The sequence below is a fragment of the Hyaena hyaena genome, unplaced genomic scaffold (genome assembly GCF_003009895.1).
Source record: "Hyaena hyaena isolate Hyena2069 unplaced genomic scaffold, ASM300989v1 scaffold_1022, whole genome shotgun sequence".
In the NCBI taxonomy this organism is placed as follows: Eukaryota; Metazoa; Chordata; class Mammalia; order Carnivora; family Hyaenidae; genus Hyaena; species Hyaena hyaena.
In genome coordinates, this window is record NW_024081656.1 from 14,036 (window position 1) to 33,463 (window position 19,428).

General features: G+C 38.1%; 1 protein-coding gene across 1 annotated transcript in view; it reads left to right on the top strand.

Moving 5' to 3' along the window:
• Positions 1-2,885: 2,885 nt before the first annotated feature.
• Positions 2,886-19,428, top strand: part of CACNA2D3 (calcium voltage-gated channel auxiliary subunit alpha2delta 3) — a gene marked incomplete at its 5' end in the record, with an annotated part of 605,771 nt that continues 589,228 nt past the window's right edge. The window contains one exon of the mRNA XM_039221819.1: positions 2,886-2,945. Coding sequence (XP_039077750.1) covers positions 2,886-2,945 — 60 coding nt within the window. The remainder of the gene's footprint in view (positions 2,946-19,428) is intronic.

Sequence of the window (19,428 nt, forward strand, 5' to 3'; positions counted from 1 at the left end):
TGCTCTGGCTTATCTTAGTAGTCAGTACAATAGTATTGAATTGTTTCCAGTTTGTTGTCTTCTTGTGCTCCACAACTTGTATTGCAGTGTTTGTGATTGAAATATATTATATTGCATGTTATGTTATATATGAATATGTTAAATGATATGTATGATACACATATATGTATATACACAAAGGTAAATGAAATGCTTTTTTTCTAAATATGTGAAATACATGCCATTCTGTGTTCTTTCATGATCATTTCAACTACGTATTATTTTCATCCTGTTCTCTTATTTGTTGGTGTTATGCTGCTTTATTATTTTTTTTCATTTCCAGTTGTTCATTTCCTTCAATATTATCTGTCTTGGTCATCATGATATTTTATTTTGTTCTTATCCTTTGATCATTTGTACATTTCATCAATGTTTCTTCTCGATTCTCAGAGTATTTAGATACCATGAAACAGCCACTTCTACTATGTGTTTAGGTAAATACATAATCAAAATGCATGAGTTTTTTTGATAATGTAAGTACTCAGACATATATATTTATGTGTATATGTTCATTCATACATGTTGTTCTATAAACCTCAATTTGTAACTGATTTCATGATACATACATAGAAATTCTAAATGTGTTACAAAGATTTAAAAACATTTCTTTTAATGTTTATTTTTGAAGGAGTGAGAGACAGAGGGTGAGCAGGGGAGGGACAGAGGGAAAGGGAGACACAGAATCTGAAGGAGGCTATGGGCTCTGAGCTGTCAGCACAGAGCCCGACATGGGGCTCAAACTCAAAGGCATGAGATCGTGACCTGAGCCCAAGTCAGAAGCTTAACTGACTGAGCCACCCAGGTGCCCCAATCTGTTACAAAGATTAAGAGAATAAGCTCTCACAAATACATAGATTTCTTGTATCACTGTCTGTCACTCATCTGTCAAGGCCCACATGGATGCCTTTGCAGATTGGATCATGTGATCCCTAGAGGCTGACACACTTCATTGTCTAGGGTGATTCTAGGAAGACTGTGACACAATGAAAAGTTGGGGCCAGTGAATCCAATCTACTTAAATAGTCTCTCTCCTTAATTTTTCTTTTCCTCTGTTTCTCATCCTCTCAGTTTTATGTTTCTCTTCTAGAAAGCATAGACTGTCTTATAGTGAAAATACGCATGTACACAGATTTTAAAAAGACAAATGAAAGTTGAGAAAACTTGGAGAGCTGGTGCATATCATTAATCCAGGCAGCAGGGATGCATTCAACTCTAAGATGTGTGCTGGTGTTTTGTTTTTTGTTTTGTTTTGTTTTGTTTTTTTACCAGTGGTTCTCAAACTTTCCTGGCTTCTGAATCCCCTGGAGGGCTTGTTAAAACAGATTTTTAGCCCTACCCTCAGGGCTTCTGATTTTGTATGACGGGCTGGGGCATGAGAACGTGAATTTTTAACCTGTTCTTGTAAAACTGTTGCTGCTGGTGGGGGACTGCCCTTGGAGTAGCTCTGTTCTAGGGTCACCATTTCAGATGTTTCTGATGAGGAAACCAAAGCCTGACAGGGGAAGGGACTTGCATAAGATGTAGTGGGTTGCATCTAGGCTAGAGTTAGAACTGGATCTTCTGGTTCTGGCTCTTTAAAGTTCTTCTGGGATCTGTTTGATTTTCCGGATAAGGTGAAGGCCCTTCCTGACTATCTAAAGGACGTGTGGGAAGCCAGATTTGCCACTTCTCCTAGATTCCTGTCTCTGGGTGGCACGGTCTCTGGCTGACCTACCTCTTTCTTGTATGTCCTATGGAGAGACAGCTTAGTGATCTGTATTTGTGCCTAATGTTACCCACATATATTTCAACCTCTTGATTTCCATATCCAATTGAATAATTATTCATGGAACATTTGTCTGTTGATTTGTAATCATTCAGAGATTAATACCCATGTCACCATGTTTCAAACATGGCCTATTAAACTCAGGTCTGTATTATGCCAAGAAAAAACAAGTTAAAGATAGAACAGGCTACAAGAACAATCAGAAGAACAATAGAAATGGCTGAATTTTTACTTGGGTCTAAAGGTTTTTCTTTTAGTTCAATGTAATTTTAATGAAATAGTATCTCACCAAATGAGTTTTCTGTAATATTCTCTAACCTATGTTTTCAACTTAAACGTAAATTCAAGTTAAAGTAAAAATGATTTTTATAGTTGACTAATTGCCTTTAAATGGAATTTCATGAATTTTTTTCATAAGAAAATGGTTTGGTTGAATTTAATTAGCTAAAAGGAATAACAGGAGTTGTGTATTTATGGGTACTGCTTATTAATCTACTTTCAGCGATTTTCTTACTGGGATGCAGATGGTCACAGTGGCATTGATGTAACATAAATTCAAATAATTGTCACCTGATAATTACATCCTAGAAGTAGGTGCAGAAGGAATTGCTTTGAATGATTGAGGGAACTAAAGTAAGTAGTATTTCCTGAATAGAAGGGAAAGAAAGTTAGCTCACTTAGTGTTGCACTCAATTAAGTTCAATAAATCTTGACTAAGAGCCTTCTGTATCTAAGGAATCACTCTTCTAGGTAGGTTTTGTCATTATTATTGGGCCTCAAGGACCAGTGTCTTTGAATTGTTCCAAACTAGTGTGAAAATGGATGCAGAACACATGTGTGTTTATACACACATAACAACAAATACTTGCTGAAAAAATTATGATTGAATGATGAAGGCAAACCCCAGGTTTTGACACCGATGGTACTCTCTTCAATTCAAAAGAGCAAAGGCACCAGTCACAGTGCACATGCCATGATACAATCTATCATTTGGGGGCAATGGAAAAACATGAGTCATTTTATGGATGCATGGGGTCTGGGCCACGTTTCTGATCCATCATACTTCCTTTTCTCTTTTCAGCGTCTTGTGGAGGCTGCAGAAGAGGCACATCTGAAACATGAGTTCGATGCAGACTTGCAGGTAACCAGTTGACTATAGTTCAGTTAAAGTTTGTGTGTGGGCTGCGGACAACAGGACAACACTACGTATAGCAGAAACACGTAAAGCAGAAGCTTTCAGTGGGGGAGAAAGACTTTCAGGAGGATGATACACAGTTAAAATAGTGTACCTATTTCTTGGCGGGACAGGGTGGTGGTCGTCAACAGTTTTCTCCCCTGACAGTTTATAGTGAATGATAACACTCATGTACATACACATGACCAGATTCTGATACACCCCTCCCCTATCCTGGAAGATTTAATCAGTCAGCTAACAATAATAACCAGAGCTCCTAATGGTATATTGATAAGATGGAAAACTTTGGGCAGCAGAATATTAGGAAATCCCACTTTCCCGACTGCATTTTAGGTGGCTGAATTCAAAATTGTGATGGATATAATCTTGAAATGACTGTTAATTATATCTAAAAATTAAAGCATTCAGTAACATGGAATTTGAACATCTAATTAATAAATTTCTTGCAGTGGCTCTTATAACCAACTATGACACACCCATGTTTGGCAGAGAAGGATTTTGATGTTGCCATATACATAGAAAACATATTAAAAGGCAACAAGAGAATTGAATAATACCTGGAAGTTCCCTTTGGTCCCTCTTGATGGAAATTTTATCTGTATTGTCGTTTTGAGTTCAGTGGTGTTACCTCACTGCTAAGCAAACAGAAGGAATGAATTTTAATCCTTAAGTCTGTGCTTTGCTAGCATGTATCTCTTTTAGTGGCATGTGGTCACAATTAGGAGGTAGTGTTTATTTTGCTGTGTTTCCATTTCTTGGGAATGATAAAGGCAGATATAAATATTCAAGCACAAAAGAGGTGGTGATGCCAAAGGTAGCCTTTGGCTGTGTCTTTGTTCCATGGATGTACCTCTTCATCCCTCTCCATCTATAGGTAAAAAAAAAAAAAAAAAAAAAAAAAACCCACACACTTAAATGGGGGTAATTGAGGAAAGCTTAATAAAGAAGTATTTACAAAGGTGTGGTTCTATTTATATGGGAGTATTTACAAAGGCCTGGTTATAGAGAAACCAACAAGCAGCGGTGTTCTACCCCAGGGCTAGCCATACTCCTGGCCTGAGGAACAAGAGTGGGACGTGTCCAAAACTCAGGAAGAGTAGCTGTATGGAAAGAGTCTTTGATAGAGGGCTGTGGCCATTTGTGGTGAGCTAGAAGGATGGCATTTGTGGTGATAATACCTTAAAAACAGTATCTAGTCTTCTGATATCTTGCTGGTATCCACCACTTGCTGAATCCAGCTACTGGAGTGGTTGGTATATTTTGGGCTTCTGAAGCATTTGAGCTAGGTGCAGAAGGGTGAAGAATGGGTCTGCAAAGAAAGAGAAAATATCAACCCTCACCACTTGGTGGTCATTTTCAGGCATAACACCAACGTATGAAGCAAATAGAGCCAGGACCGTAGCCAAGCAAAAGAGATTGCAGAGAGAGGTGGAGAAGTGCGGGAGCTATTGGCAACATTAGGATAGAGGTGGAGAGGCCATCCCAGCTCTTTGAGCAAAGCTGCAAGAGAAGGGCCGGAGGAGGGGCGCCTGGGTGGCTTAGTCGGTTAAGCGTCCGACTTTCGCTTAGGTCATGATCTCGCGGTTCATGGGTTTGAGCCCCGCATCGGGCTCTGTGCTGACTGCCAGCTCAGAGCTTGGAGCCTATTTCGGAGTCTGTGTCTCCCTCTCTCTCTGACCCTCCCCTGCTCACGCTGTCTCTCTCTCTCTCCTAGAAAAAAAAAAAAATATTAAAAAAAAAAAAAAAAAAAGAGAGGGGCCGGAGGAGTCAGCTGAATATAGCAAGAAGCACCTTGCTTCCTACAGCCACGCCTCCATGACAGCTGTAGGAAGGTCCAGAGGCCATTTACTGGCCACATATATCTTCATTGTGCCTCCTCTTCACAGGGTTTGGAGTTCTTAGAGTGGGCCAGAGGGACTGAATGGGAAAATCAGGAAGCAACTTTGTAACTGTGAGGATTGTAGAGACCTCTTAAATGTGTTGTCAAGAGAAACTGTCTCCTCATGGGGAGTATTCTGGTTGTCAATTACAAAAACTCTTATCAACTCAAAAGATATTAGAATGTTGAATAAGAGTCCCTGAATCCACTCTAGTAAGATATAAATAAACAAGCAGATATAGATAGATAGATAGATAGATAGATAGATAGATAACAGAAGGGAAAGCTTTTACAGTAGAATGCCAACTAGTAAATAAAGAAGAAATAGTGGAGATAGAAGATTATGGTAATGATTTAGGCAAGAGTCTTCAATGGATGCTAAAACTAGTAGGAAAGCTTTTGATGAAGTATAGAACATTGACAATTTCAAAGTATCTGCTCACAAATTACTTATTAATTACAAAGGGGAGTATAGCAACTTTACATGGAGAAACCTGCAGACGCTGCCTTAAACAGGTAATCAAAATTAATGTCACTGATGACAAGACAAAGGGACATCAAGTGCCTCCAGATGTGTGTTGAGCTTTAGGACAACATCCATAAATGCTTCTTCTTTAGGAAGAATCCCTGGCTAGATTCTTTAAAAATTCCAAGGTCAAGAAAGACAAAGAGGGGTTCCTGGGTGGCTCAGTTGGTTAAGTGTCTGACACTTGATTTTGGCTTGGGTCATGATCTCATGGTTCATGGGTTCAAGCCCCACATTGGGCTCTGCACTGATGATATGGAGAGTGCTTGGGATTCTCTCTCTCTCTCTCTCTCTCTCTCTGCCCCACCCTGCTCTCACTCTAAATCTCTCTCTCTCAAAATAAATAAACATTAAAAAAAAAAAAAAAAAGAAAGAAAGAATCGTTGAGGACTTGTTCCAGACTGAAGGACATGAAAGATATGTGAAAATGAAATACAACATTTGATCCTCAATTAGATTCAGAACCAGAAGCAAAGATTTGAAAATGGACTCTACATTAGATAATAATATTGTATTGATGTTAAGTTTTCTGATATCTGTATATTGTTCTTATGTAAGAGAATGTCCTTGTTCCCGAGTTTTTCTGGAGCAAACATTTGTATCCATTGGTCCAACAGGAAAAAATGAGTTTGTAGGAGAGTTAAAAAGATTATTAGAAATCAGGACTATTTTAGAAAATCTGATGTTGATGGCTCATGTAGTTAATTTTATTCTGAGATCAGTTGTCTACAAAACATGAGTGGGCAAGAGAGGGAATAATTTAATGACTTGAGAGGATTATTTATCCTCCAGCAGAGGACAAATGTTCTGTGATTTAGGTCAGCTAACCTAGAGACACTCTTTTTTGTCCCTTGAAAGCTAATGTTCCCTTCAAGAGTGCTCCGACTTCCTGTTAGAAAGCTTTATAGTGGAATTCTGGTGTAGCACAACTGACTCCCTTGCCAAATGTGGTGTTGTAGGGGTAAATGCATCATCGGCATCTCTATCCAAAAAATAGAAAGTGCGACCAAGAAAAGAGTCTGTGGAGTGTTACAGTTTTTGTTCTCTTGGGAACAAAGAAGGGGAGCCTAGTTTTTCCTCCCTTGGTCATCTATTTTGTATAATGTACAAGAGAAATATTAAGGGCTACATTTGTGGTAGAGGTTAAAAAAAATGATTACAGAGCATCATTTACTACCTGGACCTTAGACCTTGGTGAAATCTTCTCTGGGTCAGAGTAAACCATGTGTGCTTTTGAGAGAACCTGTAAGAGAGAGGCCTTTGAGAAAATGGATGTGCATAGAAGAATGTGTATCTTCTGAGATGAAGGTTTTGAAGCTGAGAAGCTTCGGTGCTATTAAGTGCAGGTCTTAACAGCTTGGATGTCCACCCCGCTGCTATCACCAGGGTAGCAGGTCTGTGTACGGGCTGGGTTTATTGCTACAACAGTCCATTAGAGCTGATCAATTGTTAATCTGGGTTCCACTGACCTCTTGGCAACCCCTGCCAGTGGATTTTTTTATCAAAAAAATTTCAGACTACCATGTGCTCACAGTAAAATAATGCCAAGGATGTCCCCGTGCTGTTGGCTCAGGAAGAGCAGAGGGAGCGGGGGTCTGCTTTCCTACAGGGGGTGGGGGGTGGGGGGGTGGAGTACTTTTGTGAAATTCCCTAAACCTCATAGCTTCAAGTTGTAGCTCCCTCCTCATTGTTGCCCAAACAGAGAAGAAGTGATAAGGTCTGCCTCTTATTTCAGGTTAATTGAAGCCTTTGCCTCATTACCTCATTCAGGAGCTTGGAAGTGAAGGATTTGTTTTCCATTGGTAGAATCATAAAAAGTTACCACAAGAAAGTTATGCCTCTTTTATGGTCAGGATTTTATTTTTCATTTAAATTTTGTCTTACAGACCTCTAGAGGCTTAACATTTTTTTCATGGGCATGTGGGCATATGGCCTTCACATCAGCAGTCTCCTCTGTAAGGTCCTTAAACATAGAATTGACTTGGTCTTAACAAAAACTGTACTGGGGCAGCAGGCAGAATACAGCGTTGGAAGGGTAGCATGTGTGAACAACCTATGATGCAATGTCCTCCAGTTCAGCCCTCTGGCTTGTCTCTTTCTATGGGCGGCCTCTGGGTTCTGGGTGGACTTCTCTTGGTTTTGTTCTTTATTCTCTGATCTCTCTCCATTTGGTCAACTTATAATTGATATGAACAGAGGCCATGTTAAAATGGCATCTTGGCTTTTTTATTTTGTGCTTTGAATTAACATAGGCTTTTTAAATATAAAACTCCTATGAGATTGATAATTATAATGCAAAGACTTGAAAAAAAGAACCTGTGTCTTAATTATCACATGCGATTATTTTAGTGTTTCTGCCTCATTATTTTGATGCTAGACCCAACTGGAGGTGGGGAGGGAGTGGTAGGAGCAGACCCTAAGTCGGATTATCCTAGCCATTAATGAATTTCCAGAAAACTAGGTCTACACATGTAGTAGAACTTGGAGAGAATGCTTCGTCCCAACCTTACTTACTCTTTCTTTTTGGGTTTTTCCATTGGCAGTGAAGAAGATGAAAAAAAAAGTCCTTTTGACAGTTTACTAAAAACCTGCTTATCTTTGAACCGCAAACATATTTTCTTTGAAAGCTGTCTCCAATAAGTGCCAATTGCACAGAGCTGGTGCACAGCAGAAAAAAAAATGTGGTTTTGAATTGTGTATCCTGCAGAAGGCTTTTCCACTGCAAGGTTTTCTATAATAATTTTTGTTTGTTATTCTGTAAGTAATAGGAAAATAAAAAGCCTGGTGACAGGAAGAAGGCTAACAAAAGTGTGAGTGGGAAGGAACTCGGGAATGGAATGTCTTGGATGTCCCCTCCTGGTCATCCCCAAGCCTCAGACACCTACTTTGCAAACACAGTGGCCTAATTTCAATGTTGGGGTGAGGAGTTTGGAGCAGGAAGGATGCCAGGGACCATGAGGGGAAATCTCCCAGCAGTTGGGCTGGTGATACACCACCCTCCATACTTGCGGGACCACTTCCCATGGCCACCTCCTCGCCACCCCTGGTGCAATGGGAGGTCCCTGCTGAGGGAGACCCAGGTGAAGTGTTGGCCCCACTCAGGAGCCCCAGTGCCCTCCACTGAAGGCCACCTATGTCACCGTTCACTGGGAGGAGGAAGCCTTTCCTGGAAAGGATTAGGAAGGGCAGTGGAGCAGCAGGCAGCGGGGCAGATGTGTCCTTTTCCCTGACAGCCTTTCCCTGCTGGCCAGTGAGGCGTTGCCCTGGCGAAACCTGCACGTTGTAGATGCAAGCGAAAAAAGGCTTTAGTAGAAGTTCTTCCCGAGTGAGGAAATCACGATCCGCACAGGCTTTTTTAGCCTTTATTCCTGACGAGCCTCAATCTATCCTCTTCCTTTTTGCCTGATCGAAGGGCTGAGCTCCTTGCAGAGGGAGGAGATGGGGCACAGAAGCCTGGGCCCCAGAATTAGAAATGGTGCTTTTCTTAGAGGTAGCAAATTGATGTTCTATGCATAAGCAAGAAAGAGAGGGGTCACGTCTATAGGGAAATAAATGAAAAGAGGAGATTTTCACACTATTAAAATAAGTATCCCCCCTCCCACCCCTTTTTTCTGATCTAACTTTTGAGAACATGCCTATTGCTTGTTTTGTTTTTCTTTTTATCAGCTTGGCAGGGGGCTACAGTTAGTCATCTACATTTTAAGATACTACATTGCGATGTTTCTTAGTTAGGGGCCACATCTCATTTATGCACAAGACTGATGTATAAATAGTTTCCCAGGAATCCTTAAATGTGAACATTTTAAAATTAGAGCCACTCCGTGTACACACACTATTGTTTTTGTTCATTTGGTTAGAACCTTATAACTTTTCATATGGTCAGTGTATGACTGAGCTTTGTGTTAATTGGTTTTCTGGTGGTCACATGTTATGTGCAGGACCCTGAATGTTGGTCACATGAAAGTAGAAGAGAGGGTAACAGGTGGAGCCTCAGCTTGACCCAACACAGAGTCTAGGCATAGAGACCTTGAAATGTCGGCTCCTGGAGTTCTTATCCCCTACCTGGACCATTTATGTGCTCAAAGATCTGCTACTGTGGTATCTTTGCTTATTCATGAAGTGATGCACTTGTAATAGCTAGATGATTTCTAAGATTTCATTCATCCCTCATGTGTTACGATAATTCAACAAGTAGTTGTCCATAACCTCCTCTGTGTCAGGCACTGTGCTGTGGATATGGCCACGAGCTAAGCCAATGCTGAACTGTACACATAGCTCATCATCTAACAGCAGTGACATATATTAAAGCTGTGATGACATAATTATTACATTTGAATCATGATAAATGACATGAAAGAGAAGTACAGGCCATTATCACAATGCACAACTAGCAGACCTCACCTAGTCTGCTCACCTAGTTCAAGGGACTTTGGAACAAAGACTCACCCAAGAGTGAGTATTGACTGAGTGGAGATTCAAGGTTCACCTCCACCACAGCTAGAAGAAATGTCCCCAGATACAGAGAACCCATAATATCCTTATTTTCCATAAGTGCAAAATTAAAACTATTTGATCTGCTTGCCATATAATTTACTCACCTCTGAACTCTAACGATACTTTATTTTTGCCTCTTCTTGATCCTTACCATTTTCTATTCTGTTAATTTTATTCATATATATCTATTTTTAGCATAATTTAACATTTATTCAGGACTGAGTACATGTTAGACCCTATTCTAGGTTGTGGGACTTCCACAAACTGAGATATGACCCTTATCACCCAGAAAAGTTCTAATCTATCTTTTTAAATATATGTATGTATGTGTGTGTGTGTATATATATATATATATAAATATATGTATGTATATATATGTGTATATATGTATACATGTATGTATGTATGTATGTATATATATATATGTATTGCTCTAAGGATTACAGTAAGCATCCTTAAGTGTACAGTGTATCTAGACTTAATTTAGCATATGAAGTATCACTTCACCTGGAACAAGAACTTTTCACCAGGCTAATTCTACTTAACACCATCCTTTGTGGTATTATCAGGTATTGTACTTTTATATGTTATAAATGCCATAATTAATGCTATTTTTATTTTGCTTTATTTTTGGTTTATTCAGCTGTTTCCAAAAAAAATTAAATGAGAAAAAAGATCACAATGTATTTACCTGCATATTGCCCTTTCTGGAACTCTTCATTCCTTACAATGGGTTTGAGTTTCCATCTGTTATCTTCAGGCTGAAGAACCTCCTTTAGCTTTTTTTTTAATTAAAAAAATATTTTTTTTTGCATTGTGGGTCTGGGAGTCACTACTTCTCTCACCTTTTGTTCATCTAAAAATTTATTTCGCCCTCAGTTTTGAAGGGTAATTTTGCTGGTTATAGAATTTTTACTTGATAGTTTATTATTTATTTAGCCCTTTGAAAGTATAATTCCATTTTCTTCTGATCTTTAATGTTTTTGATGAGATGTCAGCCATCATTTTTATCTTTATTCCTCTGTATTCCTTTGCTACTTTCATGACTTTTCTCCTTATCTTTTCACCATACTGTATAGTCTAAGTTAAGGATGTTTCTAGATGTGATTTTCTTTATATTTATTTTCCTTAGAGTTTGCTGAGACTGTTGAATATTGTCACCATATTTGAAAAATTTTTAACACTGTGTTCTTCAAAATTTTACCTGCCTCATTCTCTTTACGTTTCCTCTGAGAACTTAAGTCATAGCTATGTTACATTGCTTAATACTGTCACACAAGTCATGGTGGCTCTTTTAATCATTTGTTTCCAATCTGTGTTCTATTAATTAGTCTCCAGGTTCACTAACCCTTAATTCTGTATTCTCTAATCTATTGTTAAACTCTTTCATTGATTTTATATATTGTATGTTTAGTTCAAGAATTTTCTTTTTTTTTTTTAATCTTTAAGTTTATTTTGAGAGAGAAAGAGCACACAAGTGGAGGATGAACTGAGAGAGAGGGGGAGAGAGAGAGAAACCCAAGCAGCTCTGAACTGTTAGTGCCAAAATCAGGAGTCAGATACTTAACCAACTGAGACACCCAGGTGCCCCAGATTGAGGATTTGCATGAAATCTTTTTTACAATTTCTCTTTCCTGCTGAAATTCCTAATATATGTACTGATTATAGTCATGTTGTTTTATTTAAGTCCTTAAACGTACCTTAGAGCTATTTTAAATTTCTTCTTCGGTAATTCCAGCACCTGAGCCATTTCTGTTTCTCTTGACTCCTTTTTCTCTTGAGGTGATTTTCCCCCCACACTTCATGTGTCTAGTGACTTTTCATTGTATGCTGGACATCATAATTATATCTTTGACTGGCATTTATACATTTTCTCATCAAAACTTAATGTAGTTTGATCCATGTGGTTGTGTTCTAAAAATAACCAAATTTATTGAATTTGATTAAATTAGTTGCAGGGAGCACTTATTAAAAAGATGAAGAGACTAAACAATATATCATTATAGAGCAAGACAGCCTCCAGTGATTTGATATTCTGCATTCTAACATCACCTAAACAGTGAGTACAAAGACTTCTTTGTTCCAAAAGTACCACACAAGGCCATTTTCTAGCTGATAGAAAGAGAAAAGTGCATTTTTGTTGGTAATCTTAAAATGTAAATTTTGTTTCTCAAAAGCTTATCATTTTTACAGATTAATTATTTTAGTTCCATCATGTGTTCTAAATCCAAATAAAGGTGATAATAGTAATAAATTTAAATATAAAAAATGCAATTTAATAGCAAAAATAATTGGTTTTGTTTGACTAGTCATCTTACTTTATAGATCAGAGGGGGAAAATTGAATTACTTGCTCCTTTGAAAGTTATTTTTTATTTGTCTATACAACATTTCCATATTAGTGACCTTCTATTTTCTTTGCTACTTATGTGTTTAGAAACTCTGGCTCTTTAATCTAATTTAATTAACAAACATAATCTAGTAAAATGCCTGTGTGTTTTCCTCATTTTCCTAGTTTTCCTTGCTACACCATTCTTTCTATCATGACCATGTATATCTCAATTAGTAGTTAATAGTGGTTATAGAAATCTAAATTATTGCTTTTGAGAGCACTTTCTTTCCTAACAAAGTCATTGGTTCTCTGATTCTTACAACTTTTGGGTTTTCTCAATTGGACTTTCTCAAAGCTGGAAATATTTACTTAAGATAAATATTTGTTTAAAACACATTTGTTTTAAATAATATATTTTATACACAATGAAACACTACCAGTTTAAACTTTATTGAACATTCCAATTTACAAATACTTTTAAAATTTAGTTTATTATTTTCACATGTATAATGTGCTTGTGGTGTTTCAGACATCAGCCAGTTTGGCTAAAGGGGACATTTTGGGACACTAGGGCCACCTTGGTATTTCTACAATAATGTTAGGTAGACACTTGGTAGTTCTGTTAACCATAATATTCAGAGTCCCACAGAATATGTACAGAAACTTTAGTCTCCTTCATTAAGATAGCTAACTGCAGAGGTCATTGGCAGAACCCAGAAATTATTCTGGATCTTTCTCCAGAAAATTCTTTGGCACCAGTGGCAGTGTCCTTAGGTTGCTGATTTTTGACCAAGGATCTTTGTGGTCTAGGGATTTGGCAACTGCTATTGATTCTTAAAGTAAAACCTGAACTTAGTTGTAAGCCAGAAAGTAGACAACTCAATGGAAATTTTCTAATCTCTCTTAAGCCTGTTTATAAAGCACTTAACATATACACAGATGAATTAATTCTCACCTTTGATATTTTCAGGTTAGTTTGTGATATGATTTTCATAATGCACACAACATGTCTTTGGTGTGGTAATCCTAATTCTCAACTTCTTACACGACTAACAATTTAGGCCATTTCTCCTTGCTGGTTAATAAATATGAATAGAATATAGTAACAATGATAAAAATAATTAGACACAAGTATGTATTAAGTGCAGGCACTGGCTTAAGCACTTAATAGGCAGTACATCATTTATTTTCCTTTCCATGATTCTGTGAGATACTGTTATTATCTCTGTTTTATATACAAAGAAACAAGATTGAGAGGCTATGTGACATGTCCAAGGTTTTACAAAGTAGATGGGTGACCCAAAATTCATACGTAATTCTCCAAAGACCAATAAGTTATGTTGGGTTATGGAGCCACAAGTTTTCATATTGACCTTAATATTCACTGGACAAAATCCTGTAAGGCAACAAATTTAAGATTAAAGTTATGGGTTATTGAAAAGGTCTATCAAAATTCTTCAGAAAGAAATTCTTTCGAGTGGTAAATTCTGACCCAGAAACTTAAGAAATGAAAAAAAATCTCTTAATAAGATAAAAGGATTTAATAAAAATGATTAAATATAACTTTACTGATATTGTTAGAGATATGTATATAGGGGAAATTCTTCCTCACCTGGGAATTAGATCTATCCTCTGCACAGTAACCAGTGTGACCTTTTAAAATGTAAATAGAGTCAACACATACTTACTTATTACACTTACACTGTGCTCATACTAAGAATAAAAAATGAACTCCCCATGTACCTACTCACTATGTACCCTGCTCAAGATGCGGATGAACAGACATCTCCAACTATGTCTTTGTGTCTGCTCTCTGCTCCTGACTCAGTTTCTGCTTTTTCTTAAGCACACCAGTAGGGTTTGCTTGTTATTTTCTATCTCCTCTGGAAAAACATAAGCTCCATGAGAGCAGACACCTGACTTGTGGTTAATGCCCACAGTCTTATTAGAATTAAGATTCCTAATGGTAATATAATTACTAAAATCCACAGTTGACTGATGATCACTAGGGTTGTACATTCTTAGTAATTCTTGAAGCTTTCATCTGTATTTTATTAGGAAAAGAAATTTGATCCTTTCTTCAAGTAAATACTAATGGAGTGACCAGAGGTGATTAAATTATCACTGTAATATTCAAAGCTGCTTTTGTTTATTAATGGTAGCCATTTATTGAAAAAGTTGGCTTTTCTTGTCACTTGTAATAATTCATGAATTTGCCAATTTCCCTCATCCAAATAATAATTTTCTGCCATTCAATATGTGGTTACAAATGTATGAATATACTAATTAATTATAAACCAGACAATTTTATTTAATGAATATTATAGTAAATGAGTACTTATCAAGTTATTTTATTAAACATGTAGGTGCTTGTAGAGAAACATGTTTAAAATTGGAAAAGAGAAAAATTATAAGGGAAAAAATGCTTTTAAAACTTGGGTTTCCTCTTTGGGGCAGGTTCCCACCCACTCTCCTACTTTGTATAATCAGGGCTACAGAAGCAGTATGTCTGAGGTAGGGATAGCCTCTTACAGTACAAGTAGGAATTCTAAGGGAGACTTAGTCTCTAAGAATGAGTATTTGATAGCAAGAATGGTAGTGGCTGGAAATCATCTGAACTTTGTGTCTACCAGAAAGTTAACTTCTAACATTGTTCTTGGAATACCTTTAAAAGCTATAAGAGACATCCAGCTTCTCATGGAAAATTCTAGATCTTACATTGCACTTGTCCATAGCAAAATATATTTTATTTATATAAACAAACAAAATAAACAAAATTGAAAACAAAACAACCTTTCTCATGCCAGTAGTCATTAATTGTGGGAAAAATAATTTTCTTCCTTGAAGTATTTCATTAGGTAGCCAGCAGCCTGGAAGTTTTGCTAATCAGCTGTGTGACCTTGGGAAAGTCATGTGTCCTGTCAGACTTCATGTTACTTCATGTCATTGGGGATGAGGGTGTTGCTGGTTTGATTTTCATTCCTGATCTAGAGTTACCTAGGTCCATGAGGTTGTGACATTTCACATGGGAAGGATAGCAATCATTTGTCCTTAGATTGCATGCTCATTCTTTTAAGAAATACAGCAAGTTCTACAGCATAACCATTGTTCTAAGGGAAACACCTCTGAGAATAAAATTCTCTTTCTTTTTCTTTCCTTCCTTCTAAATAGATATAAACTTCCTACTTTAAACTCGAAAAAGGGAGAGATTTCAAGAAATGATTGCTTGATTGGATCATTTCCACATGCCCCCATGAATAATTTTATTATTTTAGATTTAAAGAGTTTCTTATGAGTAATAGAGAAAGAGCTTTGTGTGTGTGTGTGTGTGTATGTATGTGCACATGTGTGCAAATGTATGTGTGTATTCATATACATGTGTGTATACATGTGTATGCATGTATATGTGCATATGTACATGTGATATGTATTCATATTTAAACATATGTTTGTATGTATACCTGATATGCATGTATGTGTATGTGTACAGTATGTATGCATTGTGCATGTGTGCACACTTGTGCATGCGTGCATGTGCATGTGTATATGCATGTGTTCATATGCATTCGTGTGTGTGTGTGATTTTAGGAACTTAACTGTGGAGTTGAAATGACTTGCTTCACTCCATCTTAGTTTGCTGTGTAGTTAAAGAAATTCAGAACCAAATCAAACCTTTGCTCTGACATTTTTGGAAGTGATTATGTTATACATATGAATATGCTCATGATTTATGCTTCTTCCTAAAAGGTTTCAGGTGGCTGAGAACATTACAACCACCATGAAGAAAACTTTTTTCTAGGTTTTAGAGGCTTTTGTCATCATTCCACATCAGATTGGCTGACATTCAGAGGCGGTTCTGATTCAAGGAAGCAAGAATGGAGAGGAGGAGAAGGATTTACAGTTTCATAGTAATATTCTCTGAAAACTCAGGGCCAAAGCACAATGGGCCACAACCTACTTTCATTTGGTAAAAATGCTTTTCTGATTATGAGGAAATAAAAGAAGATTCATTTTATCTGCTGATTAAGAATCTGGATGAGCTGTCCAGAGAATGTCTTCTAAAGGCTGAAAGACACTGGTTTGAATCCTGGCTTTTTTCCCTTCCTAGTGGTGGGACCAAGGGCAAGCCATCCTTGGCCATACCTGTGCCCTCCTGGGTACACATGGCAGATACTAGGCAGAGGGAGAAAAAGACATGGAGCAATTTCCCTTCGCAATCATCAACCAATTTCGGAGCACGAGGCTAACTAATTGTGCAGTTTAGTTTCATTATTGTTTAAACAAGTTTCTTTATGTGTCAGATGAGAAACAAACAGGAGACTGCCGCTAGGACATATTTTATATTCCTGTTCCAGTTTCATTAGTAGCTCTAAAGGAAACCTCTCTTGTAATTGGCTTGAGTATTCCGTCTTCATTATTAAATACCAGCCATTTTTTATATCTTACACCTCTTTTTGACTCTCTGTGCCAAATTTTTCTGTGACCTTCTAAATAAAAAATGACATTGAACTACAGAGCAGGTGGTTTTCTGAGAGCATGCCTTTCCCATTTAAATTTCCAGGAGCACCACCATGCTCTTAGAAATAACAAGGACAGATGTCTGGAGTCTGTGGCTTTATTTATTCCACTTCAGAGACAACATTAACTATCAGGTTAAACTCAGCAAAGTTGTCTTTAGTTTGGAGCCACCTAAATAGACTTTACAAGTCTCTTATGTCATACCCGCTAACTGCAGGTTTTAACATTGAATCTCAATCACACCTCCTGCCAGGTCCATATCCTGCCTCGGGATATCATTTGAGAGGAGTTACAGGATCTTGACTTAGAATCACAAGGTGTGCCTTAAACTTTAGACTGTCAGGTGAGGTAACATTTGGGGGGAGGTAGGTATTATTATTGCTCCCACTTCATGAATGACAGAACTGACGGTTACAAAAGTTAAATAAATTGCCCGGTTACATGAGACGATGTGGTGGACCTAGGGTCAGAAATTAACTGGTTTTGATTCCATGAAGAGAGCTTAAATATTGCACTTTCTAGAAAGCATCCTTTTTTTATGGATATTTATTTCCCTGGTCTTTCTTAGACCTGGTGTTGAGTGATTGGAAGTTATAATGACTTAGGAAAGCAGACTGTCAAAGGCATAGGTTGAATTCAGTTGAGTCAGGTAGGTGTTGTTTTTATTTTGTTGCTCTGTTGGGCTACAGCATCGTTTCCTGCAGTGTTTGATGCTATTGTTGCTGCTGTTCCTACGTTTTCTGAAGTCACCCTTCACAATCCACAGGATGCTCTTCCCAGGGAGTACGGAGCTCTGCTCTCAGATGAAGCAAGAGACACCTCTGGAGAGATGTTCCTGCAGTGAGCTTGTTGATGTTGTGTGTGGGGACATCTGTAACCTATAGCATTTCTGTACCAGGGGCCCTGAGTATTCATTCATTCACTCATTCACTCATTCATTCATTCATTCATTCATCCATTCATTCTTTTCTTGGATCTACCTGCAAAGGAAAAGATTTCAGAATCTTTCCACTGAGGCTTGTGAGAGCAGGCAGGAAGCCAGCAGCAGTTGAAGGTGCCTGATGCAATCTGTCAGACATGCTGTGCTCTCTTTGTTTCTTTCCCTTGCCTTTTCCCCCTTATCTTTAAGTTTAATAGACTAAAGATGGGGAAATGGTGGAGCAGGTGACTCCTGTTCTTGAGCATGGAAGTCCTTTGTGTTCCCCTGGGAGTGTCTGCTGCTAGGGTTCAAGTTGCTGATGTATGTTCTTCCAGTGTGGCAGCGCGCAGCTCCCATTCGAAAAGTTCACCAGGACCTCATGAGGGGAGAGCTTTTGTTGTCATATTTGCTTTCCTGGGAGAGGTAACCATTTTCCGCTGCACGGTTATCGTGTTGAGGATTGGGAACCAGGGCACGCTGGCGATAAGGATTTAATGAATACATATGAGAAGAGGAGATTCAGGCCACCGAGCAGCACGTTGCCCGAGGCCACTTCCCATTTCAGGATGGTGAGATATTTAGGAGAGTAAATTTCAGATGATCATGGAAGGAAAAATATTCTAGGGGCATTGGGGTAAGGGATACATTCTCATCTGTGTTTTCAACAGCAGGTAGGTGGTACATGTCACTGAGACCGTTGTGAGTCACTTCTCGGTTTTGTCCATTGTCTTTGTTTTTATAATTCACTTATAGCTTTAAAAAATATCATTAGACTGCCCTTGTGTTCATTATTTCCACATGGCAGAGAAGACGTGCTTTTAATTTATTCTTAGCCTCTAATTGTAGTGTCTGCATGTCAGGGTTCACTGGCTAGAGAGAGAATGAGCCCTGCCTTTGTCTAGCAGATAATCGAACCTGGTAATGATTACTGTCAGAAATCCCTTGAGGTTGCGTTCATCCCAGTCCATTGTCCCTCATGGTGGTTTCCAACATCCCATGTGCTGCGACACTGAGAACTTTCCAACGGGAAACAGCACATCGGAGTTTGTGTGCTGCAGACCCTGAGTGCACTAATGTTAGTACCTTCTTTCTGGGTTTGTACCAGTCTCTGCCGCTAAGTACTTCTGAAGAGAGGGTTTTCAATTTTGAAATGTTTAAAGAAGTGTTTGTGATACAGGCAACAGACAAAGGACTAGTATCGAGGATAGAGACAGAACTCCTCATACCAATAACAAAGATATCATAGTAAAAACTCCTTCATATCAATCCATTGTAAAGAAGGAACAGAAGAATGGGCAAAGGACGTGAGCAGTCAGTTGACAGGAGTGGAATTACATGGAAAAAGCAAAGGTGCTCAATTTCTCTAATAATCAAGGAAAAGCAAATTAAAGCAGTGAAATACTGTTTTTACTAATCAGTTGACAAAAGAATGGCGATGATAATAATGACGATGATGGTGGTGGTGATATCAGATGTTGCTAAGGCCAGGAGCAATGGGGCTCTGCTGGTATAGCCACCCTACAAGTCAGGTTTGCAGAAGTTTATAAAACTAAAAATGCACAGACCCTATGAGCCATCGACCCCACATCTGGCATCTGCTTCTAGAAACACTACTGTGTCTTCTTGGAAACAATGGTATATCCATGCAATGGGATTCTAGGGAGTAGCTAAAAGGAATGAAGCAGATATGCAGGTAATTGCAAGGATGATGTCCAGAACATAGGTTAACTTTAAAAATCAAAGGCAGGGTTAAAAGTTATGT